The sequence below is a fragment of the Carassius carassius genome, chromosome 30, assembly GCF_963082965.1.
Source record: "Carassius carassius chromosome 30, fCarCar2.1, whole genome shotgun sequence".
In the NCBI taxonomy this organism is placed as follows: Eukaryota; Metazoa; Chordata; class Actinopteri; order Cypriniformes; family Cyprinidae; genus Carassius; species Carassius carassius.
This window is the reverse complement of record NC_081784.1, coordinates 2,939,720-2,967,110: the sequence shown is the minus strand read 5'-3', so window position 1 is coordinate 2,967,110 and position 27,391 is coordinate 2,939,720. Positions and strand designations below refer to the sequence as shown.

Below are 27,391 nucleotides of genomic sequence, written 5' to 3'. Positions count from 1 at the left end.
GGTGGCGGCGGATTAAGGAGAGAAGAGAAAGTCTTGAAGAGTGTCCGAGCTTCACAGCAGCTGTTAATTTTGTTGTGGTAGTAGGATGTTTTAGACGTGAAGACATTTGCAGAGAAGGAACAGAGGAGAGACTGATACACATTGAGGTCTGTAGAGTTTCTTGATTTCTGCCATTTCCTCTCTGCAGCCCTGAGTTTAGAGCGATGTTCACGGAGAACCTCAGACAGCCAGGGGGCAGATGGGGCAGTGCGTGCTGGTCTAGACAACAGTGGGCAAAAGTTGTCCAAGCAAGGTGTTAAAGTGGAGCAAAGAGTGTCCGTAGCGCTGTTCGTGTCCAGAGCAGAGAACTGAGAGAGTGCAGGAAGCGAGGATGAAACCACCGAAGATAGGCGAGATGGAGAGAGTGAGCGTAGGTTCCGTCGAAAGGTGACCTGCGTTGGAGTGTGAGGCACTTCAGGAGTAAGTGCTAGGTTAGCAGTAATGAGGAAGTGGTCTGAGGTGTGCAGTAGAGCAACTGAAGAATTGTCCACAGAGCAACAGCGCGTGTAGATGAGGTCCAGTTGGTTGCCTGATTTGTGAGTCGCTGTAGTAGACACTAGCTTGAGATCAAATCAAATGAGGTGAGCAGAGTTTTGAAGTCAGCAGCCTGGGGTTTATCTAGGTGGATGTTGAAGTCACCAAGCAGTACCAGAGGAGTACCATCTTCAGGAAAGTTTGATAGCAGCACATCCAACTCCTCCAAGAAGTTTCCCAATTGATCTGGGGGACGATAAATGACCACAAAGTGGATTTTAACAGGGTGGGTTACAGTAATGGCATGTGATTCAAATGCACCAGTACCTGTAGGTGATGGCTGAAGATCAAATTTCCATTCTTTTGATATAAGGAGACCTGTCCCTCCACCCCTCCCAGTGGTATGAGGAGTGTGGGAACAAGTGAAATTAGTGGAGAGGGCTGCAGGGGTGGCAGTATCTTCAGGTTTGATCCAAGTCTCTGTCAGTGCCATGAGGTTGAGACCGGAATGAGTAGCAAGAGAAGAAATGAAGTCTGCTTTGTTAACTGCAGACTGGCAGTTCCAGAGACCAACTGGAATAGAGAGCGTAGTAGTAGAGGTCAGAGGGACAGGCCGTAGGTTTGTCAGACAGGCCTTCCTGCGACGTACATAGCGTGCTCTCCGAGTGTTAGTAGTGATAGTAGAGATCTGAAAGCACATAGTGACTACAAGTGTAAGATATTTGAGAACAAGGTATACAAAAAGTGAAGAAAGAGGAAAAAAAGCAATACTCAAGTGCCCTGTCGGTGTCCTTGCTCGGTGGAGTCGCGCAGGTAGAGTCGATTGTCTTTACACTCGTCCGTCTTCACACGAGGAGGGCTCACACGAGGGCTGCCGCGACCGCTGCCGCGGTGAAACTTAGCTCTTTTGTATTAGCCTTATTACCTGTGATTGAAGTCAGCTGGCCACGCCTCACTATTTAGCAGATCGAAACCAGGCAGCCCCGCGATAGGCAAACGCAAAACCAAGCGCCACTTTCAGCACGTATTAACCAGGGTAAGACCAGTGTTGGGGAAGTTACTTTTAAAAAGTAGTGTTTGCTCGTTACTCGTTACTTTTTAAAAAAAGTAATCCGTTACTTTACTTAGTTACCCCCTTTGGAAAGTAACTTTTTATGTTACTCGTTACTTTTACGTTACTTTTATGTTGTTTGACTTTGGGCAGAACCCAATATCTGTTCCTTAATGTGTAGGCCTACATAAAGTTATACTATGGAGGACATAACAGGTATTTCTTTTGTGCTCTTTATTATAAAAAAAATAGTATCAATAAGCTCCTGGTAACCTCAAAATTGGTCATATGTCTCAAAATAAAACATGCATGCCTCATCTAAATCCAACAGAAAAAATAATAACTTAAAAATGGCTTGATGTCAATGGCTTGTGTAAATAAAATAAAATGGCACAATACAGTTTAGAGGCAAAGACATTTTAGCCAAAATAAAATCAAGCACAACTTATAGCATGACTAGCCTCAGAATTAAAAAGGCTATGTTAACTGAATATGCTGGCCCTACTTCACAGTATGATGGGCAGATAGAAAAGAGGATATTAGGCATAGGCTTGAGTTGTCTATAGCATGGGTGGCAGGCAACCTATTCCACATCAGCACAAAATGTGTGATTATACCTCATCAGGAGCAGTCTTTCAAAACGTTTATCTGAAAGTCTGTTTCTTCTGGGGGTAAGCACAAGACCTCCCAGGCTGCCTTTCCACCGGTGCACTGGATGGTGTGGCAGTGTTGTATTTCATGAACACAGCTTTCACTCGGGGGAAACGGTTGAGAACTTCTAATTCTGAGCCTGATCTCATGTACTCAAGTCTTCCTCCTCCTCACCAAAAGAAAAAAAAGTCATTTTCATTGGCGCTGCTGTGTGCGGCAACTTCTCTGTTTTTATTCTCAGCTGGCTCTGCATCATGGGGTAGAGTGCGACACTCCGCGATGAGCAGCGCACGCGCCGCTTCTCTCCGATTCGCTCCCCCTATCCACCGAACTTTAAATTTCGGCAACGTCAAGACAGCCAATAAAGTTTCCCTGCTCTCCAACACCGGTGCGAATCGCGTCTTGATAGCCTAGGACAAAATGATAAGACATAAGCTTAGCTTTCAGACATACGACGCACTCTATCAAGGTAGAAAAAAGAAAAAAAAAAAAAAAGAGTAGGAGAAAAAAAAAGAGAGATTTTGATAAAAAATAGGCCTATATATTTTGTTTAAAAGTAGCTACACATTTCAAGCTTTCTATATATTTCTCAGGTCTGTGAGGCAAGTAGCTTATCTGAGTTTATCTGAGACTCCAGTTCACGCCATGATGATATTGCATGCTATATTTACTTTCTTATTTATTAAATTCAGGTAATTGGTTGCCCACTCCATTTGTCTCCCGATATATTGCGCAAAATTATGATCTTACTCATGCTTTACACTTTTCATATAATCAACATAATCAATCGGCTGCTTCTCACTTGCCATGATTTCTTTGCAGACTGCTACCAGCCTCTGTCACGTACTGTGTGGAGCTTGTAACTATTGCGCAAGCGCGCAGATGGCAGTGTCGCTGTCAAATCTAACCATGAGAAAAGTAACGTTGCGCCGAATTGAAAAGTGAACTACGTTTCGTTACCAAATTTTCAGTAGTAGCGCGTTACACTACTTTTTACCCGAAAAAGTAGTTACGTTACTGTAACGCGTTACTTAGTAACGCGTTACACACAACACTGGGTAAGACACACAATTTAACCCAAAAACTTTCCTAGCAATGACGATCACACACTAGTCTGATGAGAAAACAAGGCAAAACACTCACAAGCTGCTGTCCTTCTCTGTAGCTCAACTGTTTCTTCTGACAAGTGCTTTCTAAACAGCTAATTAACTACTTTCACTGGCTTTGGCCACGCCTCACTATTTAGCAGATCGAAACCAGGCAGTCCCGCGATAGGCAAAAACGCAAAACCAAGCGCCACTTTCAGCACGTATTAACCAGGGTAAGACACACAATTTAACCCAAAAACTTTCCTAGCAATGACGATCACACACTAGTCTGATGAGAAAACAAGGCAAAACACTCACAAGCTGCTGTCCTTCTCTGTAGCTCGACTGTTTCTTCAATCTCACATGAACCTCAATTTTTTTCATATCAACTTCAAATTTGTAATATAACTTATTTAGACACAAGGCTTTAATTTTATACCAATTTTAGAGTAAAACCTTTTATGTAAAATATTTATGATAAATAAAATATAATAAAATTAATATTGCGCATATTATTTACAGTACATTTAAACTTCTATAACGTTTTGATACTTCAATTTCTTGAAAAAAATCCACGTATGCCAGAATCTGCTCATTTTCTTCTTTAAAAAGAGACCAACCTTAGGTTTATATTCCAAAGTGTTCATAAATTACAGCAATTTAAGTTTGGATAGTGCACTTTAATGCCTATTTAAAAAATGGGGGGTAACAGAGTACCATTTTTATGGTAAAGCAAGGTCCGATTTCAAAATGGTTTTCACAGACTGAATCTTGAGTTCGTAAGCTTTTGAATGATATATAATTTGTCAACATTACATCAGGTAAAGTATAGGATATAATTGTTTTAAGCATGCAGTGGCAAGTAGGCCAGTAACAGTTAACAGATTAATGACTTGGTCCTTTTTTTATACCCTAATCAGGCAACGTGACCTGGGAGTCACAACTCATAAAATCCAAAATATATCAAATATTTCAAAAATTCTTTTGGATATGTTTTACTTAAGCTCAGATGATGTAAAAAAAATGACATGAAAATATTTTTTGCTTATCATTTCCCACTCTTGCCTGTTTAAGGGTTAATTATTAATTAAGGGTTTAAGGGTTAATTACACCCTATTAAATATAATAATAATAAAAAATAAATTTGTCAGCTACAAGTGACTAATTGCAAAAAATAAAATAAAATAAATAAAACCTTCAATGGCACATTCAGTAGCATGTGTGTTGGCCGTTTTAGCTGGTTGTCAATGCTTATCTACAGACCTGTGAGAGGGATTTAAACAAAATGACTATTCATCCACATTCACTCCATTAGACTTGAAGAAACCTTTAAATGAAGCCGCTGCTTCCAGATCTTTATCAGAATAAATTAGATGGAATTACATTTGGTTCCATAACAAACTCCCTATCCCCCTCCATACAGACACATGCAACGAGGGTCTGGTAGTAATTGGGCAAAACCAGGCTCCTGTGGTTTAAAATCCTGTGTGAGCGGCTTCGCTCATTGGACGGCGAGAGGGTTGGAGAGAATTAGTCAGCAGTTACAAACTCCATATGGTGATTTCTGCATCTGTGATGTTTAGAGGACTAATAGCGTATGTGGGTTGGGAATCAAGAATAGTCCTAAATATACTACAACCACACAATTTATGATATTCGGTTTCGTTAAAAGTTCTTGAAACATATACACTTTTCAGAGAACTGTTATACTGCATGGCTTATATCAACAACTTATTGCAATAAGGCTCAATTTGTTTACCTCTCCAGGCGGTTGTGAAAGAGAGACGTATTTTTGGGAAAGTGGAACTGAGAACTGAGATGGGACGTAGGAGAGGGATGCAGGGAGTCGCTCAAGGGGTAAAAGCTGCCAAAGACTCTCTCCTGTGCTGCCAGGCACTCAACGGGGGTTTGTGGGTAACGGCTCTATGAGAGAGGACAACGCAGCCTTGCATATTTCCATTAGTCTTCTTGCTGATCTCCTGGAGCCTGGCAGCCGTGACCCAGCTTGGTTACTAACTTGGACTGGACAGCGTTAAGATTTACATTTACATGCACAGAAGAAGAGAAAAGAAGTTAAAAAGAGAAAGAGACAGAGAAAAGAAAAGAGCAGAAATGAAAAAGAAAATAAAGAAGTGAAAAAGGAAAGACTAAAAAGAGAATAAAAGAAAAAAGAAAGAAAAGAGAAAGAAAATAATGGAAAAGGAAAATATTAAAAGGACTAAAAAAAGAAATAAAATGGAAAAATAAATTAAAAAGCAAAAGAATAAAGAATAAAGAAAAGGGAAAAGAAGAAAAGAAGAAAAAAGAAAAGAAAACAAAACTTGAAAGGAATAGCAATAAATACAATGGGAACTATTAAAATGAGAAGAAAATGAAGAAATTAATAAAATATTGGAAAAGGAAATAAAATGAGAAAAAAAAATCAAATCAAGAATAACGAAGAAGAAAAAAAATGTATATATATGCAAAAGTGATGATATATATATGTATGTATATATATATATAGAAAAGGAGTTTTAAGAAAAAAAGAACTAATTTTGGAAAATGCCATTCATCATTTAACAGCAAATGCATGTACTAACACTTAAAAGTCAGAGACCCTAGTCTTTGTAAACCAATCCTGCTGGTAAGAATAAACGCACATGAATCAATTTGTGTTCCTCCTCTCCTCCCCAGTCCTACTCCGTATAATTAGTTAATGTGTCATTAGGTGGAGTAAATACAGTTTTAACAGGATTTGTTGGGCTGAAAATTAGTGCCACGTGTGTAGGAACTCAGTCACGCCTCACTACATCAGAATACAACAGCAGAACTTTGAGAGAAATGGGTTACTGCATGACCAACCCACAAATTCCATCATTTACTTTAATCACAGTTTCCAAAAGAGCATTGATGGTAACAGCAAATCAGCATATTAGGATGATGTCTGAAAGACACTAAAGACTGCAGTAATGGCTGCTAACAATTCAGCTTTGCATCACAGGAATAAATAGCATTTAGAAATACATTACAATAGAAAACTGTTCTTTTAAATTGTAATAATATTTCAGAATATTACAGTTTTTACTGTATTTTTTTTAATCAACTAAATGCAGACTTGGAGAGCCGGAAAGACTTCTGTCAAAAACATTTTAAAATCTTTCCAACCCAAAACTTTAATTTCACGATTCAAATTCCCACATTTTACCAGCATGTGGATTTATTAATTTGCTGCTGGCAGAGCCGGTTTCCAGGCCTAAGGGTGACAAAGGCCTCTCTCAGGTGACTGAGAATATTTGCAAAATATCACAGTGGTTTTTTTTTATCTATCATAAATGCAGCCTTGATGAGCATAAGTGACTACTTTGAAAATATTTAAAAACTGCCCCCAAACTTTTAAACAATAGTGTACGTGTGTGGAGTATGTTTCAGGTCTTAATGTAGAGTTGCACTCTATTACAATAGCATGACATGAGAGTGTCAATACTGCAAAGATAAAAACTATATTTACAGAGCATTCACAAACAACAGATCCATAAGCTATTAACCTGCTGACTGACTTCAGCAAGCCTCACTGAATGCCACCTGTTTGTTCATGACCTGTTTGTCATTCGGTTCAGTGTTGCTTTTTTTATCATTCTTTATAGAAAATTCGATTTTTCTCGGCCTCCCCTTGTCCTCCTGACAGTGTTTTAATAATGTAAAGATTCCCTACAAGCTCCCAGACTGCAAATGTTGCTTCTTTTATGACACGCAATTGAGTTATGGCCATGTTTTACAAAGCAGGGCATGTGTTCGACCCAGTCGAAGAAATAACACACGGTAAAAGAGTTTTACCCACTTACAGCTCAACAGATCCATCCAGTCCTGATTCACTCTCTACCAAAACACAGGTGAATTACTGACCAATCCAGACAATTGTTCATGTAGTTCTGCATGTACTAGAGAATTATTATAGCAGCTTTTCATTCAGCAACAGACATCTGTAATGAAAAGTTATGGAATCTTGTAGCTCTGACTCAAAATGCTAGTCATACATTTCTACTACTGCACGACTGTTACTAAAATCATCAAGGGGGACATTAATAGAAGATGCAATAAAAAAAAAAACTTTGGTTGCATGAATAATATATGGACCAAAATCTGCTCAGTCAAAAAAACATTTGCAATCTTCATTTCACATTTAGCATCAACCCCTCAACAAAACAAACGTATAATAAAGTACCTACTGTGACGTGCAATGTTCGTTGAGGAATCTACGTATATAAACATTTAGCCTCTGATTTAGCTCTTTTTATGGCAGTCATTACAAAATCAATGCATTCAGGCAGAAGCATTGTACAAAATACATAAAACCACACTGAATCTGTGCAATCTTTTTGCATATTTTATGCACATAATGCACTGGAAAAAAAACTTTCATTTGAAACAATTTTCACTCGGAAGTAGCTAGTAAACTTCACAATTAATTACAAAGAAATGGCAAGCAAACATTGAACTAAATGATACATTTAAAAGTATAATGAATGAAGTAGTATTTTAGTTTTATTTACTTTTATATTATAATACAATTTATACTACTATTACAATTTATATCATGCTACTATTATATATATTATATTTTATAAAAACTATTTTTACAGTGTGGGTGGGAAAGTCCACTGATTAGATTCAAATACAAATTCAGAAATCTCTACTTTTATTTAGTTAAAATGTAGTGTCAGTAACATGCATTTAAAAACTTGATCAAAATGTCGCTACAATTGGAAAACATGATGCTCGCCCATGCAAAAATTCTCTGCCACTGCTATGTGTGTTTTTAGGGGATGGGTGGAGGCCAGGGCATTGCTAGGGTCTTCTGGGTGGTTGCTAGAAGTTTCATATTAGAGTTAGGAGTTTGTTCCTAACCTTAGCACAAAGGTCCTAGCAATAGCACAAAGAGCCAAAAAAAAAAACTAAATCATCACATCACACAAGGCAGAGAAAAAAAAATTGAATGTTTACATGGTAAGTAGATTTGTGAGTTAGTGAGCAGAGCTTCAGGTCAACCGGTTGAGTGTTTCATGTAGTTGTGAATGTGACATGTTTCAGTCTGTACCTCGCTCTCCCCGCACTCGTACGGAGCGTCGCCATGAACGGTCATCTGGTAGCGGGCGTACACTGCTGCTGACTGCTTGTACGACGCCAGGAAGTCCGGGTCCTCAAAGCTGACCGGCACTAGCCTCACCTTCAGAGTGATGAAGGCACGATTAGAGGGAGGAAGAACAACAAAACGGCACGGGAGGAGAAGACGATTGAATAAGAAAGATGGAAGGATAATAAGAAATCAAAAACGAATAATGCGAAATAAAAAAGGGAAATGGAAGATAGGGAGAATGAAGGGAAAAGGTCATGAATGTGTGGATAAGGAGAGTGGTTAATACAAAAATAAGAATGAATTAATTTCAACAACACTATATATATCTCCTTTGAAGTGTTCTGTTCACATGACCTTTTAAATGTGACCCATATCAGACCCTGGTCTGAACAGGCAATGCTTAAATTCATCACAATTTAACTGAATAAATGAGTCAATATCGTAATTTGTTATAGGAAGCCCTGGTCTCCTCTGTATTTTTGTGCATTTCAGTCTAAAACTTAAGTAAGCAACTAACGAATTAATCATATGAATTCTGACTGTTCACATCATCACTTTTGCATGTGAAAGTGGTTAAGAATGTAATTAAACTTGTCCGATTTGATGTGGGGGGGGGGGGGATTACAAAGATTCTTAAAATAGTTACTGCATCTGCTGAAATAAAGACAGCCTAAGTGTAAATATGAACCCAAAAATTAAATGTTATTGTATTCCCAAGCTGTTACACTTAACTTCATTGTAAATTTTGCATATTTAAAGTAGTTTTTGCAGGGATTTACAATTTGGCTGTCACATAGTGAATACAAATAATGATTAATATTAGTGATCTTATAAACTATCAGTCTTATTAGGCTGACACTGGAAGTCATTAAGGAATAAATGTGATATGATATAGTTCAAACAGTGTAAAAGAAAATTCAAACAGTGTAAAAGAAGTGCACAGTTACACCATTTATATTACAATATTCTGATGAATCAAAATAAAAAAGCACATAAGATATAAAGACAAATATGACAGGGTAACTTGTTTCTGTGTTGAGTTAGACAGGGAAGGGAATGTGTTTCATGGATTCAAACTAAATGTAGGGAAACAGGAGGCTGAAGGTGAGGCTGGTGCACTGCGGCTCTGAAGACTCATACAGACAGTCAATGAACTTAATGAATGTCATCTGGGCAGTGGGATACGCACTGGTCCCTTGACAGATTTTAAAAATAAATAAATACATTAAAAAACACCCATTCCAAGCTTGATCTTTTTCAATGTGACAACTCAAGCCAAACAAAACCAGCATGTTTGAGACCAATATATGCAGTAGGGCATCAATAACTTGGCACCCTTCAATGTACACACACACACACACCCACACACACCCACACACACCCACACACACACACACAAAGCATTCATAAACACTTCAATAACTTGGAACAGTCATAAAGCGAGGGCAGAAAGAACAGAAATGTATAAAAAGCCAAAGACTGAAGTGCAACACCAATTCAGCCAAACTAACAACAAAAAAGTCCCATGCAAAGCTTCCCATTTATTCTCTAGTCTAGTTAAATAACTTAAACGTATTACAGTGTTTTCATTATGTAAGCTAATGTGTTGACCTACTCATTACTCAAAAGAGCTGGTTGGGTCAGACATCAACAGAACCACATCACAGCATATGTTTGTTACCATATGCAACAAGCAACATGCATCTATTAGCAGTGGCAGAGAATTGAACAAATAAGCTTAAAGATGTTATGTCACTGAGTTGATGATTTAGCTTTGGCGCTATAACAGGAAACACAGATGATGACGCAAATTAATGCTAATGAACTGTAATTTCTCACATTATTCAAAGAATTACTAAAACTTAGAAAACATTTGCAAAACTGTAGTAAAAAACAAAAGGTGCACTACCTACAAGATGATGTTTGACTAAAATGGCTGCTTTCAGTTTGACTTGGGAATATGAAAGTGGAAGGAAAACACCAGTATAAGAACCTAAACATCTCAACAGCATAAAAAAACTCCTCATTTTACATGGACACCTGTAGAATCGCTGACACACAGTGCAGTTGAGAGTGTTTTCCTCATTTCCTTTCCATTACTCTTTCGCTCTCTTTTCAGGATTAGATTCATGCTGTTTCGTGGAGTTTCCGTTGCTTACCTCCATTTTTTTTTCACTTATAACTGCTTCAACTTTTCCTCATTTCCTGTTTGCTTGCTATGGGTTTCCTCCTCCTCACTGCTGTTTTAAAACACTGCTCATTAAAGTCACTGCACTGTGATTTCTCGCTTCCAGTTGAACATTCTTTTATTTCTACCTCATGCTCTTTACCATTTCCACCCATCTTGGACTCCATCTGTAACATGCATCAAAAGTCAAAACCCTCAAAATATTATTTGGTTTTAACACGAAAGTAGAAGCATGGCCATGTCAAATGTGCTCAACAGCTAAGAGAAAGCCCTTCAGTGGTGGATCCCCTGACCTGGCTCTCGGTAGGTTTGTCAGGCGGGTCCTTGTGAATGACCATCTGGTAGAGTTTGTACACTTGGTACGAGGCGTCAAACGAAGCTTTGAACTGTGGACTGGGAGGGTTGGAGCGCACTAGCCTCACCTTCAACATGGGGATGAGCATCAGAGAGTTAAACAGAAAAATTATAGATTGTTTCCAAGAAACACGCCAAGATAAAGTTAAAAGTACAAACACTGCAGGAGAACATCTTATGATTTGGAATGGAAACAGAAGAAAAATAAACTGTACATGCAGTTCTCTTTACAGCACATGAGTGAATCTCATGAAACAGGTCAAGAACATGTCCAATCCAAAAAGTACAGTACAGACCAAAAGTTTGGACACACCTTCTCATTCAAAGAGTTTTCTTTATTTTCATGTCTATGAAAATTGTAGAGTCACACTGAAGGCATCAAAACTATGAATTAACACATGTGGAATTATATATGAAAATATGTCATATTCTAGTTTCTTCAAAGTAGCCACCTTTTGCTTTGATTACTGCTTTGCACACTCTTGGCATTCTCTTGATGAGCTTCAAGAGGTAGTCACCTGAAATGGTCTTCCAACAGTCTTGAAGGAGTTCCCCGAGAGATGCTTAGCACTTGTTGGCCCTTTTGCCTTCAGTCTGTGGTCCAGCTCACCCCTAAACCATCTCGATTGGGTTCAGGTCCGGTGACTGTGGAGGCCAGGTCATCTGGCGCAGCACCCCATCACTCTCCTTCTTGGTCACATAGTCCTTGATGCCTTCAGTGTGACTCTACAATTTTCATAGTCATGAAAATAAAGAAAACTCTTGGTGTGTCCAAACTTTTGGTCTGTACTGTATATATATATATATATATATATATATATATATATATATATATATATATATATATATATATATATATATATATATATATATATGTGTGTGTGTGTGTGTGTGTGTGTGTGTGTGTGTGTGTGTGTGTGTGTGTGTGTGTGTGTGTGTGTGTGTGTGTGTGCGAGCTTTGGCTGAGAGCGCATTGAAGACCGTCATTCAGAGAGTGGACAAGTACTTTATGGGTTAAAATAACTTTAATGTTTAAATTGGCATGACTTAAAATGACGTGCAAGTGACAATTCTGTCAACTGTCCGAAACGCACACTAGCCTTCTATTGCAGAGTGCAGCTCACTTGCAGAGCAAACTTAATGTGGATATTATGGTGGTAGAGTGGGAGAAAATGTAGAATCACCCAATCCCAATCATTCACACTGTTTGTAAACGTTTTAAATGACTGATCTGCTCTGATAATCTATTTGGATTAAACCTACATGCTATACACAGAGCCGTTGTTAACTGAGAAGATGCGCAAATAAACGCTGAAAATGAAGTGGATTTGCGCATCTTCTCAGTTAACAACGGCTCGGTGAAGTAAAAAACTGCTCTATGTGAAATCACGCACCTGATGGAATTTACCGCTGATTAGAGAACCGGCTTTACTGACGAGATGCGAATAACGATCGGCCGATCGTGATTGGAGCAGCCCTAGCAGAAATGTTTGTGGGAATTCCCCGCTTTTTAATTGCAAATCCTGTAGGAATCTGTCGGATTACGCACAATGGCCGCAATCCCGCAGGGAAATTCAATTCCCTGATTAAATTGCACAAAATCACAGAAACATGGCAACTCTATAAATTCACAGCATTTTATTTTAATGGAGTTGTTAAATTGTTATGTATATGACGTTGTTTGTGCTGCTTGCGCTGAATGCTAGGGATGCATCGATCCGATACTCAGGATCGGTATCGGCTCCGATACTGCCATTTTCTACCGGATCGGGTATCGGTCAGGCGAGAACGATCCAAATCCAATACTGTGCGTATACTATTCTGTTGTTGTTAAGCCTCACGAAAGCACAAAACATTTTAAAGCACCATAAAGTCAAAGTCCAAGTGTTCTGAAGCCATTCCATAGTTTAATGTGAGGTACAGATGAATATTGAAGTCGTAAAATTAAAGTTCACGTAAACTCTTCTCTTCACTGCGACTGTCTGTCATTCTCCATTCAGCATTAAAACTGCACGTCGAGTTTGATTATGACCAAGTTCGGTTATCCAAGATCGCACAATAACTGAGATTTAAAACAGGTAAAAGAAAAGGCTCAATAAACTATCGCAGATATACAGTAATAAACATAAATCTCTTTCCTTTGTGCTTTGAACTTGAACTGCGTGCTGTGACTCCTTGTTGCTTCAAGAAAATTAATTTTGTACACGGGATGCGCATAAGCGTTCTGAGTCCCTCTTTTCTGGAGCTTTTCGTATTATAATACTTTTGCGCAATGAAAGATTATTTATAGCATTTCTTGTTTCGTCCTATGATAGGACAGAAAAAGAAAGGCTATAAATAATCTAATGTATAGCACAGTAATGGAGGAAGCAATATATGATAGATAGAACTCCTAAACATTTAAAGGAAATGTCTTTTAATTTTATAGTTGATATTTAATTATAAATAAATACATTAACGTGTTCATTCATGTATTTTACAACAAAAAGAGCAATGTGTAACATTTTACCAGATTTAGTTCTACACTTATTCACATTTATTTGTTCTCCACTAAATAATGCTATATTTCACAATGTTCAGATTTTATAAAATTGTGCACTCATGATTTTTTTTTTTTAGAATAACTTTTGGTGCTAAATTATCCACTAACGTAGTTCATAATAGTATTTTTGTCAAAGATGGTATATTTTCTCATGTTATTATTCATTAAAATGAAGTTTTCTATATTTAGTAGATGGTGTTTAACACACAAAAGAGTGAAGTTTAGAAATTCTACATTGAAGAAAATAAAAAAACCTGCGCTGTATCTGATCAGAATCTGCCGATACTCCGAATTTTCTGGATCGGATCGGATAAAAAGGTCTCGTTGCATCCCTACTGCACGCTGAAGAGATAATCACCATAGTAAGCCTACAATAAAACCTTTACTCCAGCGTAACTTGACCAGACTCATCTTATAAGAGATAAATCATTTATAAACACTACATATATATATATATACAAGTGATGAAGACATAAATCTCTGCATGCATTCCTATCATAGCAATGCGCTGAAACCAGGCATATTCTTTAACACTCATGTTTTCATTATAATTTTATGTAGCCTATATGACAGATTTGTTCTGCACATGCTGTTTTTAAATGGTACCTTCCTTTCCAAAGTGATTCAAGCAATTCAAAACCATAATGGTGTACGCGTTTGAAATGTCTCAGCAGGAGGTATTGTAGTACGCCATGAGAATACTGTGGTACGTACCGTGGGATGTGCTTTGCTGTTTTTTTTTGGATCAGTTTGAATATCGTTACACCCCTAATATATATATATATATCTATATATCTATATATATATATATATATATATATATATCTATATATATATATATATATATATATATATATATATATATATATATATATATATATATATATATATATATATATATATATATATATAATACACACACACACACATAATATTTTCATGAGATTCACTCATACATCTGCAAATCAGTGGTCAATGAAAAATCAAAGAAAACATGCTAGAATGAAAAAAATATAAAACAGTGACCCATACTCATCACATCACAACATTTGTTTGCTTGGGTAAGATGCAGCATGGGTTCAGCAAGAAACTATTTATGTATTATTATTATGTATGTAAAATGATTATGTATATATAAAAGGGCGACTCTCGTGAGAACATGTCCATGTCATATTTCACCTTGAAACTAAAAAGAAAAACGTTTCTTTGCATTAACAAAATAGGAATTGTATATCCCAATTATGAATTACTTATTAATTATTGTGACCCAAATTACTAAATATGACCTGGGCATGTTCTTAACAGGCTTCATGAGACTCTCTAATAATATAATTTAGATCATCAGCTGTGTAATGCAATTAGTTGTGCATTTTCCCAACAGATTTTGGAAGAACGTTACTGTGTCTCCAGAAATCGGTTCATTTGTACATGCCATTCAAGAACCACTTCCTGATCCTCAATGTAATACAAACTGTAGAGAAGACGATTACACATGACTTCCTGCACTAATGATTAAACACAGACCTGCAGTGAATCCATCTCAAAGTGTCTTCTTACTGTATACTGATACAAAGGAAACTTCCTGAACTTCTAGCAGCAGTTGAACTGGCTTTCATTATACTGCATTAGCAAACACAGTCAAACACAGGAAATGATGTAAAGCTAAAATAATGATGACCAATACTTTAGGTTATGATATAAATTTAAAATATTTTTTTTCTTATCCAACCAGCACCTATACATATATATATATATAAATAAAAGAATGGGTGATTTGAAGAAGTAGTCCAAGACATGTTGAAGTTTGGCCGGTCAAGATGCATTACACCAGGTAATTAATAAAAACTTCATTGATTCTTATTAAAATAAGCATATACATTTACAAAATGCAGGTCACAACTATTAATATACATGACAGTCAAGTCATTCTGTGACACTCTGAAGACCAAGTGAGACTAAGCCTCTTTTAACTTGCTGTGTAACGTGTAAAACTGTGTGGGATCAGATGTTGTGTTTGATTAGTAAAACTGAGCTTGACATCTCACAGGATCATCTGTGTTTGCACAAGGAAAAACTGGCCTCAGAAGTGAGGAGGCAAAGCAAAATGCAATCCTCCAAGAAACATTTAATTGACTGGCAAAGCTGTTCCTAATTAAAGGACCTCTCACAGAGACACTTTCATTGGACGAGGAGCTTATAGTTCACAAGTACCCCAAAAGAGCATGATGGGAGATTTAGCTCCAGTTTTATTTTATTTGGCCCTCACTGGACATCTCTTATTATTGCTTGGCCAAGTAAATGAAGATATTTGCGACTTTAGTTTCAGATAAACATAAGTAAAGTCTTCTAATCTGCAGGGCGATTCTCTTGAGATCTAGACATTTGATTAAGTGTGTGAGGAGTAACCAAGACAAAGAGAGAGAAGCGCTGTCAAAACAGGGGTGAAAGAGGGTAGAAGAAATCTATACAAATCACAACTTGTCAAGATTTTCAATGTGGAAAGTTAGAATATTCCTCTACTGCCCTCCGCAGGTGTATTTTTGGGTGATATTGATAACAGCATTCTATCATAAATCTTGAGAAGACACAGACACATACATACTTTAAAAGTACTTTAAAGTTATGTTCTGGGTTCAATACAAGTTAAGATTGAGCAAAAAGCTTTTGTGACAATGATGATAACAACAGAAACTCTGATTACAACAACAACAAAAAAAACAAGGTTATAGGAAACAGGCAGTGCAACATTCATTCTAATATAAATGTATAGAGTTTCAAACTAAAAATTTGCATTCAAATTTTGATGTCTAAAAGAAGTATCTTACGCTCACCAAGGCTGCATTTATTTATTTAAAAAAAAAAAAAAAAATACAGCAAAACCTGTATTGTATTGTGTATATTGTGGAACTGTTTTGTATATTGTAAAATCTAATTTATTCTTGTGATTTTTTGTTGTTGTTGTCATTGTTGCATTCAATACTACAATCTTCATAGTCACATGATCCTTCAGAAATCATTCTAAAAATAAAACAATAATACATTTAAATTATGTAAAATATATAACAAAAAAAACTTTGGAATGTATTACAAGAAAGATTTTTGTGTGTGTAAAGTTACATCTAATCTTTCAACAAGCAAACCTGTTTAGGTTTTGCATACGATGAAAGTAAAGTCAGAGAGAGAAAGGATATCAGGCAATAATGCCTTCAGAATACCTGGAATATAGCATTTCAGTTTCATTGTTACACTTCGTTTCATTATATGACAGATTCATAGCATTGAAAAGCACTGCTCAGATCTCCTTTTCTATGTCATGAAAAGGGTAAACTATTCTTTCAATATGTACTGAACCCAGAACAGTCATATATTGAACTTAAAGGAACACTCCACCGTTTTGGAATCCTTTGTTGCCAGCTAGCATGGCCTGAGTAAAAGTGATCAAAAAAAATAAAAAAAACCCACCTAATTACTTCTTGTGGCCTGCGTATTCACAACGAGTACAAATAGCGATCCAGATTAACACTAGGCGATTTCCTAGGCAGATATTGACTTGGGACTATATTATGGGGAAGCACAGGCGAAGCACTGCTGCTTAGGCGAAGCACTGCTACTTCGGCGCAGAGATATCACGCAACACATGAAATCCCACGAATTCCGTCAACATAGCTGCGTGCAACGCGTCAAAAAAAACAGAAGAAGAAGAACATACCGGCGTGACCTGCACCGAGTGTCTTCGCTTTTGGATGATTTATTTTGAGAAGTTACAGCAAACATGGTTATTACCTGCATAGCAAAAGGTTGTGAGAACAAGCAAAGGACATACACGAATGTAATGTTTCACAGAATTCCACCTAATGTGGAACTGAGAAATAAATGGCTAGCAGCTCTGGAGATCTGTAGTTCAACGCCTCTCAACAAAATAAAGCAGTATTGTGTTTGCGAAGAACATTTTGCACCAGAGGACTACTTTGAAAACACAGGAAGAACAAAGTGCACATGTAAGTTGTCTTTTATTTCTCTTCCTATATAACCTATATTGCCTGTGAAAACATCAACTCTATGTGAATACAGCTATAATATGGGTCGATCTATACATGCGTCATGATTAAAATAATCACTTACTCTGTGGACAGCTGTCCATTTGGTCCATTCGGCGTGGGGCGTTTTTTCCAGTTCACTTTGTCACACCGGAAAAAAAAATCGAGTACTGCAGAATGGATCAGCGCCGTGAAATCCTCTGTAGATGTGACACAACTTCGGGCACGCTCATCTTGATCTGACGTGTTGAGCCTGGTCATCAATGGCAAAAACATGTCCCACTCTATACAGCACAGACACTCTATTTCCGTTGGCATATATTGGCATATTCCCCCACATTCACACCACCAGTTCATGTTGGCTCTCATCACGAGCGATCCTCCTCCTGTCGTTCTATTTCCAAAGCACGCAGCTCGTCTTCTGTAAACTCTGGTTCATATAGGTATGGTTCTGGTTCTTGACTGTCTGAGAAGTCACCCTCTTCGTCTCTCTCAAAATCAGCCATGTTCATCGCCATTCGTGTACTGTAAGGAAAATAGCCAGGCAGCTACTATACTTGACTATTCACGCCGGTATATTGACGGAAGTCGTGGGATTTCATGTGTTGCGTGATATCTCTGCGCCGAAGTAGCAGAGCTTCGCCTAAGCAGCAGTGCTTCGCCTGTGCTTCCCCATAATATAGTCCCAAGTCAATATCTGCCTAGGAAATCGCCTAGTGTTAATCTGGATCGCTATTTGTACTCGTTGTGAATACGCAGGCCACAAGAAGTAATTAGGTGGGTTTTTTTAATTTTTTTGATCACTTTTACTCAGGCCATGCTAGCTGGCAACAAAGGATTCCATTCATTGTGCTAAGCTAAGCTAACGCCAACCCAGTCAAACTAAAACAATGCATGCACTGACGCAAAAATGCATTTGCCCACCTATCTAAATGTAGGAAATAATGTGAAAAAGCCCTATTTCAAAAAACGGTGGAGTGTTCCTTTAAAGTAATATATATCTACAAAGAATGTTTCACTTACAGTGTGCTGTGGATTATAAAACACACTCCACACGTGTCTGATAAGCTGTATGTAAACATCTCATTAGGCCGGGTGTCTCTGAGGTCCCTCTCCGAGGGCTTATTGACCCCACAACTGAGATTTACTGAAATTAGCCCTAACACCCCCATTTCCCAAGTGATAAAATGAGGTCTGGAAAGGAAAGATATGATACTCCACACACTGTATTAAACATCCGTTTTCATTAATATGCACCAGAGAGATAAGTGGCAACAAACAGATTACAAGGATGGAGCTTCACTAACATCAAACTACACTCAACAAGTGTCTCTCACGCAAATTACACTCTTGAATAAACAAATGCACAAATTGTTTGTTTGAGTGAGAAAGTTTGTGGTTTTGTACACAAGAGCAGCTTCTAGTCCTGGCCATGAAGTCTCAGATTATCTCATGTGTTGTTTCTAAGGTGAACCATAACGTTGTTCAGATGGCAGTGACATTGACTGCTATCCACTTAAGATAATTGAATGACATGTTGGAAGTCAATCAAATTAGTCCAGTGGACGAGCTAATCGAGGGATGAATCAGCCCAGTGCTGTCTCCAAGGACAATCACATTTGGGGTATAAGATGGTCTTTCATACAGACTTGTTTAGAAAGCACAAACATTGGCTGTTTACCCATGCTGACTTCACCCAAGCAATCATAGCAAAAACAGGAGAGGACAGCTTGGAATATCTAAACAGGATACTCAACTACCGTGATAGTTACAGCTTTGAGATTGGTGCATCCTCTCTTGCTTTGGCCTGTTTCAGTTGATTACATACAAGCAAAGTTGATGTGCTACCTCTAGACGGTGCAGAGGGTCATTGGGTAAGGACTCCGTAATGAACTCCTCCAATGACTTGGGCTGATTAGATGAAGATTTTGATGGGGAGGGATCCACAGAGGAAGACTTTGCTTCTTGCTGCTTCTGTTGCTCCTTTTGAAGTCGTCTCTCTTTCCTGATGTCCTTAGCTTTCCGACCCAGAGGCCTGCTGGGATCGGCTCCCTTACCTAGAATTAAGAAAACAACAATGATAGAAGATATGAGCTGACTAAAGCACAAATTGACAGTACAAGCATTACTGCATTGTCCTATCATCAAGCAGTTACACTACTGTTCAAAAGTTTGAGGTCGCTACGTTTTATTTTTTCATGTTTTTAAAAGAAGTTTCTTTTGCTCTCCAAGGCTGAATTTATTAGACCAAAACTACAGTAAAAAATAGAAATATTTTTTTACGATTTTAAATAAATATTAAATGTAATGTATTCCTGTGATCTAAAGCAGAATTTTCAGCATCATTACTTCAGTTTTCAGTGTCACATGAACTTCAGAAATCATTCTAATATGCGGATTTATTTGCTTTGATGCATTTTGTTTTCTTTTTCAAAAGTATTTAATATACAAAAAGTGCTTGATTTAATGCGTTCTTGCTGAATAAAATTATTACTTTCTTTAAAAAAAGGTGGAGAACGATTTCATCCATGATGAATTTATACAATGGTGTCAAATGGGTGTTTTTACAGGTTTTTCAGCTTGCAAACATATTTATTTCTTAGCATTTCGAATAATGTGCACTGATAAATCACACACATTTAGACCAAGAAAGTAATGGGGTCAATGTTGATTTCATGGCTATATGTGGCATGTGTAATGTTTAAGAACGCACGCCCAATGGGCAGAGGAACACCCTGTGTCTAAAACATGTCAAATAAATAGTTCAGCACAGTGGAAAACTTGACATCTCCAAAAAGAGCAGAGGAAAACCAGCAGGAGTCGTCTGAAAAACCTGCGTCCATTTACAGACTACCACATAAACTGTAAGAGGCAGAGGAGTGAAGACTACAGGAGAGGTATAATCAGTAACAGGTCTTAAGCACATCCCACATTTGGAGCTGTTTTGCTGGGTGTGAGAGCATGTTTCTGTAAGCGGCTCGTTTGCGAACGGTAGGAGAGTGTGATCCTTCCAGCGGGTTACGAGCACGATGTGCGCGCTCCAACAAGTCATCTAGTTTGCATTAGTAAGCGCAGGGCCGGGTCCTCCTGTTTAGATGGAAGTCATTTGCGCTCCTCTGAAATCATGACATCAGCACAGCTGTAAAACAACACAGCCTCTGTTTGTTGACTCCCGCTGCTTTTGCGAGGATTGTTCAGGCCACTTGCAGGTTTAAATGAAAGTGTCTTGGATGGTTGTTCATTTGCCCTGAAGGAAACCAAAGGAGGTGGTATTCCCAGATCGAGAACGACAGGCAGGGCTGGTCAGGAAAAGGGGGGGCGGAGAGGGTCATTGCATCAGTTACTGTTTCAGAGTGTGCGGCGGTGGCAGCTGGCCATCCATTTTCTATTGAGAAGAGATTAGACAGTGGGATATATGGTGTAGAGTAATGGTGTAATGCTGAGCTAACGCTTGGACACACACTCCAGTCATGACCTTTATCACTAACGGTCAAGCACCCCATCACCTTATTTTACCTCAAAATACACATATCCTGGAGCATAATCACATTTCTAGCTACAATTAAACTTCTTAGAATAATCTGAGTGGTGCATATTATTTAAAGCACTTTCTGCTCTAATTTTAAATATTGCAATGCATTTGCTACAGTTTCCGTGATATTCTGGTCTCTAGATATGGCTCAGCTTCTTGCTGTAGGCAATTTTGAACTGATTAGCTGGCACTTATGAAAACAGACACGCATATTTGACACCAGAAGTGCAAAATGAAATGATTCACATGCTGTTCTAGCGGTCAAGAAAATTTGCTGGACTGTGCAAGCTAAACAGTTTATTTGTGATAATGTGTTTTGAACTTTGGCAGTATATATCTGGGTTAGAGTACAATAACCTGCTCCCTCCCTCCCTTCAATCTCTCTCTCTCTCTCTCTCTCTCTCTCTCCAGGCCCTCGGAGTGCTCCCGGCGTCCCATGTCAACAGTTTACACGCCGACATCCTGTTTGGAGCAATAAGGAAAGCAGGGTAATTTCCTGCATGTCCCTGTGCCAGCCCGCCTGCCATCAACTCATCAGAGATCAAGGAGCATAGCGGAGTGGATCTCATTAAACCTGTCAGAAGCATATCAATTAAATAAAACATTATTAAAATAAGGAACTATATATTTATATAAACAAAAGGAAACCTATTTCTAAAACATTTATTGCACTGTTATGATTATCACTACTGTAATTTTTTATAAGTACAGAAAAATAAATAAATTAATAAATAAAAACAAATACTTCCATGATAAACACTTCATAATTGTAAGTTTAGAGTAGGTTGAATTTTTTTTAATTCTATTTCAAATAAATGCTGTTCTTTAAATTTTAAAAAATTATACCACAGTTTTCACACAAAAAACTAAGCAGCAGCACAACGGTAATAATAATTATAATTTTCATCACTGGTAATAATAAGAAATGTCTCTTCTGCAGAGAATAAGCACATTAAAATGATTTCTGAAGATCAAGTGACACTGAATTCTAAAGTAATGATGCTGAAAATCAGCTTTGATCACAGGAATACATTACATTTTAAAATATATACAGATAGAAAATATTTATCTTTCAATTTTCTTTTAAACTGTGATATTATTTCACAATATTACTGTTTTGGTCAAATAAGAGATTTCTTTCAAAAACACACACAAAAAATTATAAATATACCGATCCAAACATTTAAACAGTAGAGTGTAGCTTTTGAAAATTACATTTCATTACAAGAATATTTCACTTTTAAAAGGAAAATGAGCTTAACTGTCATTAAAATAATGTCACGATGCAATATATATATGTCTTAAAGAAACTGACCCCAACAGGTTCTGGACTATTTTGGACAAATTTCAAGAAATTCACCTAAAAGCCACACAAGAACAAATATTTACTTACTTTGTTAATTTAATTTAATACTACAATAAACTCTAGACACCTTAGAAGTTATGTTTAGAAGTGCAGCATTAACCAGATACAACTTGTTAGTTACACTTGCAACACAACGCGCAGATTTGGACCAGCTTTAAAAAGCACATCCGTAACAGACTATTTACACTTTCCTCAAATAAATCTGGCCTTTACACGCTTCGCATGAGATGTGCATGAGACCTCCTACAGGACCTCCGAGTGCTGCTCTGTGACTTCCTCCGACAAAAAGCCGGAGTCACTGACACAATTAGCTCTTTCATAACATTCATTCTTCCCTTTTTTCCTGTTAATACCTCTAGGTGACTTAGAGGAGGGAAAGTTTCCGGTCAAGGTTGTAAATACGGCAAAGGAATGATAGCGACGTTGAATGGCTTTCCTCCAAATCAGAGTAAACATGAGAGAGCTAGAGCAGACGCTGGGCCGGATCCAGGACAAAGACAGCCTGCGTTCTGTAACTTGCACTGTTTAAGTGGATGGGTGCTGGTGTAGTGCTGCCTGGTTAAAATACAGTAGAGTATCATATGAATGCATCTGCATAGTCCTCAACTCAGCACACATTAAGAAACCCCTTGACACAGCAGTCAGGGGTTTGAGGTCCAGGTTTTTAACCACTTTCTGCCCAGTTACAACAGTGTTATGTTATTGACACAATTGCAATTAAACTCACTTAAAAATATTAGTATAGCACTTTTCAAAATAAATCTGAAAAGTTCTACCAAAAAAGAAAAACTCCAACAAGCAAGCCAACTTAAGCACAGAAAATCTTTTTAAAGGGACAGTTCAATACGTATGACTTCCTTTCTTTTGCAGGACACAAAAATTAAGATATTTTGAAAACTATTTGGGATTCAAACAACACTGGAACCCATTAACTTTCATTGTATGCACAAAAAACACTGATACACTTCTCAAAATATCTTGTTTTGTACTCCATCGAAGAAAGAAATGATAAAGATTAAGATAAGAATCCATAGACAAGAATAAAACATTGGGAGAAACTAAAATAATAGTAACTAAATAGTAACAAAATATATACCGTATTTTTCTGACTATAAGTCGCACCTGAGTAGGGCTGTCGCGGTTAAGAAATTTCCCCTGCCGTTATTATGGGTGGCTCAATAGCGCGATATGCGGTATTACCGCCGTTTTTTTTTTTTACATACCTAATTTATCCTGATTTTGCTGCATACAAAGCTCTATCGTTGAGTTATGTAGCATATATTGTTGCTTTTTTAACTGACAGAGAGACACGTTTTAAAACATTTTTGTTTATTGTTAAATGCCAAACAGCAACAAGAACATGAGTTTTCCAATACATTTTTTTTTAAAGAGATCAAAGAGTTCTAACGTATTACATGTATTTGCACGCGACTTTGGACAGCAGCGGAAATCTAGACTGATAATCGCGGCACTGGCCCAACAGGACAGTGGATTCGCGTTGGAGTCAATGCACTCCTCAAGCAGATAGCGTGTGTTAGCTCGTTATCTGCTCATGCTCTCTTGGGTATGGGCACTGAAGCGGAGGTTGTCCGTGACTTCAGCAGGTATGCCTGTTACTTTCACGTCTGTATTTTACAGATTTCGCAAAGGCTTCAGCTACTCCTAACTGTCGGCCGGTACCGGTCTCAGCTGTTCTTTTTGATGTTGCTCCGCGATCTGATGCTTGAGGGGGCAGCTGCACTGGATGACAGGGGACACTCTAAAACGCTTAACATGGCTTAATGTACTAAGACAGTGATATTAACAGACCAAACTCACTAAAAATCATACTAATAAAGTATACTATCTATAAAAAAATCAGATGAGCCCTGAATATGAATGCAACTCGTTTAATAACACGTTAAGCCTTTTCCTCCCATAGAAAACCGTTATAAGAAAACGCTTAATGTGGCTTAATGTGCTAAGACAGTGATTTTTAAAAACCAAACTCACTAAACATTATACTAATAAAGTAGTTAATGTGTTATTAAACGCGTTGAATTCATATTCAGGGATCATCTTTTTGTAGATAATATACTTTATTAATATGATGTTTAGTGAGTTTGGTCTGTTAATATCACTGTATTGTATTAAACCACGTTAAGCGTTTTTCACGTTAAGCGTTTTAGAATGTCCCGATGACCTCAAATTAGATGTATTGCCGCGTCACAGGAACCTTTTTTGCAGCACATTTTGCATATCGGCTCATCTATATTCGCTGGCTCGTCCTTTTCATTGGGTTGAAAGCCAAAATTATGTTTTGGGACGAGATCGAGCGTCTCCCCTCGTTTCAGCTGGCCTATTCAAAACAAACGAAGCACAATAAAGCTACGTCTCGCGAGAAAATTACAGGCGTAACCATATTGTATCATTAATTTATTTAACATTGAATGCACAGTGACGAATTGAAAAAAAAACAATAAGGCCACAGCCTTAAAAAAAAAAAAAGACCTGAACAATGCGGTTGCCGCGGTTTCTGCGGTTGCTATCTTTCCTCTGCGGTTTGCTTGTCAATAGCGCAGTATTACAATATTGCGGTTATCGCGACATCCCTACACCTGAGTATAAGTCGCATCAGTCCAAAAATACGTCATGATGAGGAAAAAAAACATAAGTCGCACTGGACTATAAGTCGCATTTATTTAGAACCAAGAGAAAACATTATCGTCTCCAGCCGCGAGAGGGCGCTCTATGTCTTCAGTGTAGACTACAAAAGCACTGAGCAGCATAGAGCGCCCTCTGGCGGCTGTAGACGGTAATGTTTTCTATTGGTTAATTTCTCTTGGTTCATGTCAAATTAATTTTGATAAATAAGTCGCACCTGACTATAAGTTGCAGGACCAGCCAAACTATGAAAAAAAGTGTGACTTATAGTCCGGAAAATACGGTGTATATATATATATATATATATATAATTTATAATATATAATAATTTATAATACTTTTAATGGTTTTTAATGATTACACTAATAATAATTGTACAAATATGAACACTATTTAACACAGCTCAGAGTGTATGAAGACTAATTAAATGAGTCATGGTCAAATGCTGACCTATAACCACTGAATATTATCACATTTGACCAGAAACACGGAGCGGATTGTACGGAGGTCACACAGACCTTTAGCAGTATACACGTGCTGTTTCGAGTGGGCGCTTGTGTGCAAGCGAGAGATCAACTCTGACAGATCTGTTCCTGTAGAAGACACATTCTCCCTCTCTAGCAGTTAACAGTTCGTAAAAAATCCAGAACTGGCTTTCCTTGAGGACTCATGGACACACATTTACAGTAACACATATACAAAGACACATTCCTTCAGATGCATGTACACCTGCCCACACACACACACACACACACACACACATTCTCCCTGAGGGGACAGTGGAAGGTATATTTGCTGTGTGGGGATGAGTCCAGGCCGGGTGAATTAGAGCTGGCACACTCCTTTATGAGAGGAAAACATATGGAAAGAGGAATAGTGGGGCGTGGAGAAGAGAAACACTTTTACTACCTGGTCAACACACAAACACACACACACTGGCAACAAAAAATTGAATCTAAATGTACTTTTGTTATACACATTCCTGGTCTTTTAGTGCAAGAATTATCAAGATGATCCCCTCTAAAAAAAAAAATTGATTATTAAATCTCATGTTTCGCTCAAAAATGCACCAAGTTTGAGTGTAGAAGGGATTTGCGTTCATAAACAGATTTCATGAATGTATGAAAACTAATCAAATGAACAAATGATTGGCCTTTTCACACAACAATTGTTACAATCAACTTCCATCAGACAGTCAAATGATTCATTAATGGTTCTGTTTCAGCATAATTAATGCTGCTCACTTAAACAAACGTATTACTTTCATTCAAAAAGACAACGTATATAGCTTGTGCTACAGTTATGCTACCGTTCAAATGTTTGAGGTCAGTTTTTTTTTAAAGAAAATAATATTTCAGGATGGATTAAGTTACAGTAAAGACATTTATATAATTTAGCAAAAAATCTATTTAAAATAAATGCGATTATTTTGAAATTTCTAATCATCGAAAATAAAGTATCGCAGTTTACACACGCAGCATGGCAATTTTCAACATTGATAATAATGAGAAATGTTGCTTGAGCATCAAATCAGCATGTTAGAATGACTTCTGGAGGATCATGGGATACTGAAGACTGGAGTAATGATGCTGAAAATACAGCTTTGTTCACAAGAAATCAATTACATTTTAAAATAGATTCAAACAGAAAACAGTTATTTTAACTACTTCCAAATATTATTGATTTTGCTGTATTTTTGAACAAATAAATGCAGCCATGACGAACTTAAGACACTTTCAAAAACATATTCAAAATCTTAAAACCTCAAACTTCTGTACAATAGTGTATAAAAATGCTTCCTCAAATGATGTGACTTGCACTTTTACTTTTCACACTTAACTAACCTCCTGTGTGGAATCAGTCATTTAGCTCAGTCTGTGTCAATGCTAACAACAGACATAAATGGTCATAAAGCAAGCTACGATAAATTTGAGAGAGAGAGAGAGATTTCTCCTTCTTTTAGGAGCCTCTATAAATCCTTCCCATTTCTGGACCGTTCTGTGGGGTGCTCATTCCAAGAGCCAGTAGATGTATGGGACTTTTAATTTGTCTATAATTCATATTCAGAGATGCATGATCCTTTGTGCTACTGGGAATTTATTATATGTTTGGGCTCAAGCACTATAAAGGAAAGCAAGGTGTTGACATTAGATACTTCTGATAAAGCTTCAAACTTCATTTCGCTAAAGAGTGAAATTCAGTTTGATGTGGGAAGTGATGTTTTCCAGGAACAACCGTCTTGCACAGATGAAAAAATAAAAAATAAAAAAAATCGGATGCCATATTTATTTCTGAACACATGCTGCCCTC

General features: G+C 37.5%; 1 protein-coding gene across 4 annotated transcripts in view; it reads right to left on the bottom strand.

Moving 5' to 3' along the window:
- The window catches only part of LOC132110413 (arginyl-tRNA--protein transferase 1-like), an 86,845-nt gene that overhangs the window by 45,429 nt on the left and 14,025 nt on the right, over positions 1-27,391 (bottom strand). For 3 of the 4 annotated variants that reach the window (XM_059516988.1, XM_059516986.1, XM_059516989.1), the window contains exons 6-7: positions 19,389-19,597; positions 10,901-11,029 (exon numbers count right to left, since the gene is read on the bottom strand). In XM_059516988.1, the coding sequence (XP_059372971.1) occupies positions 10,901-11,029; positions 19,389-19,597 (338 nt within the window). Of the gene's footprint in view, positions 1-8,380; positions 8,510-10,900; positions 11,030-19,388; positions 19,598-27,391 lie in introns of all 4 variants that reach the window. The other variant, XM_059516987.1, reaches the window with a different exon arrangement.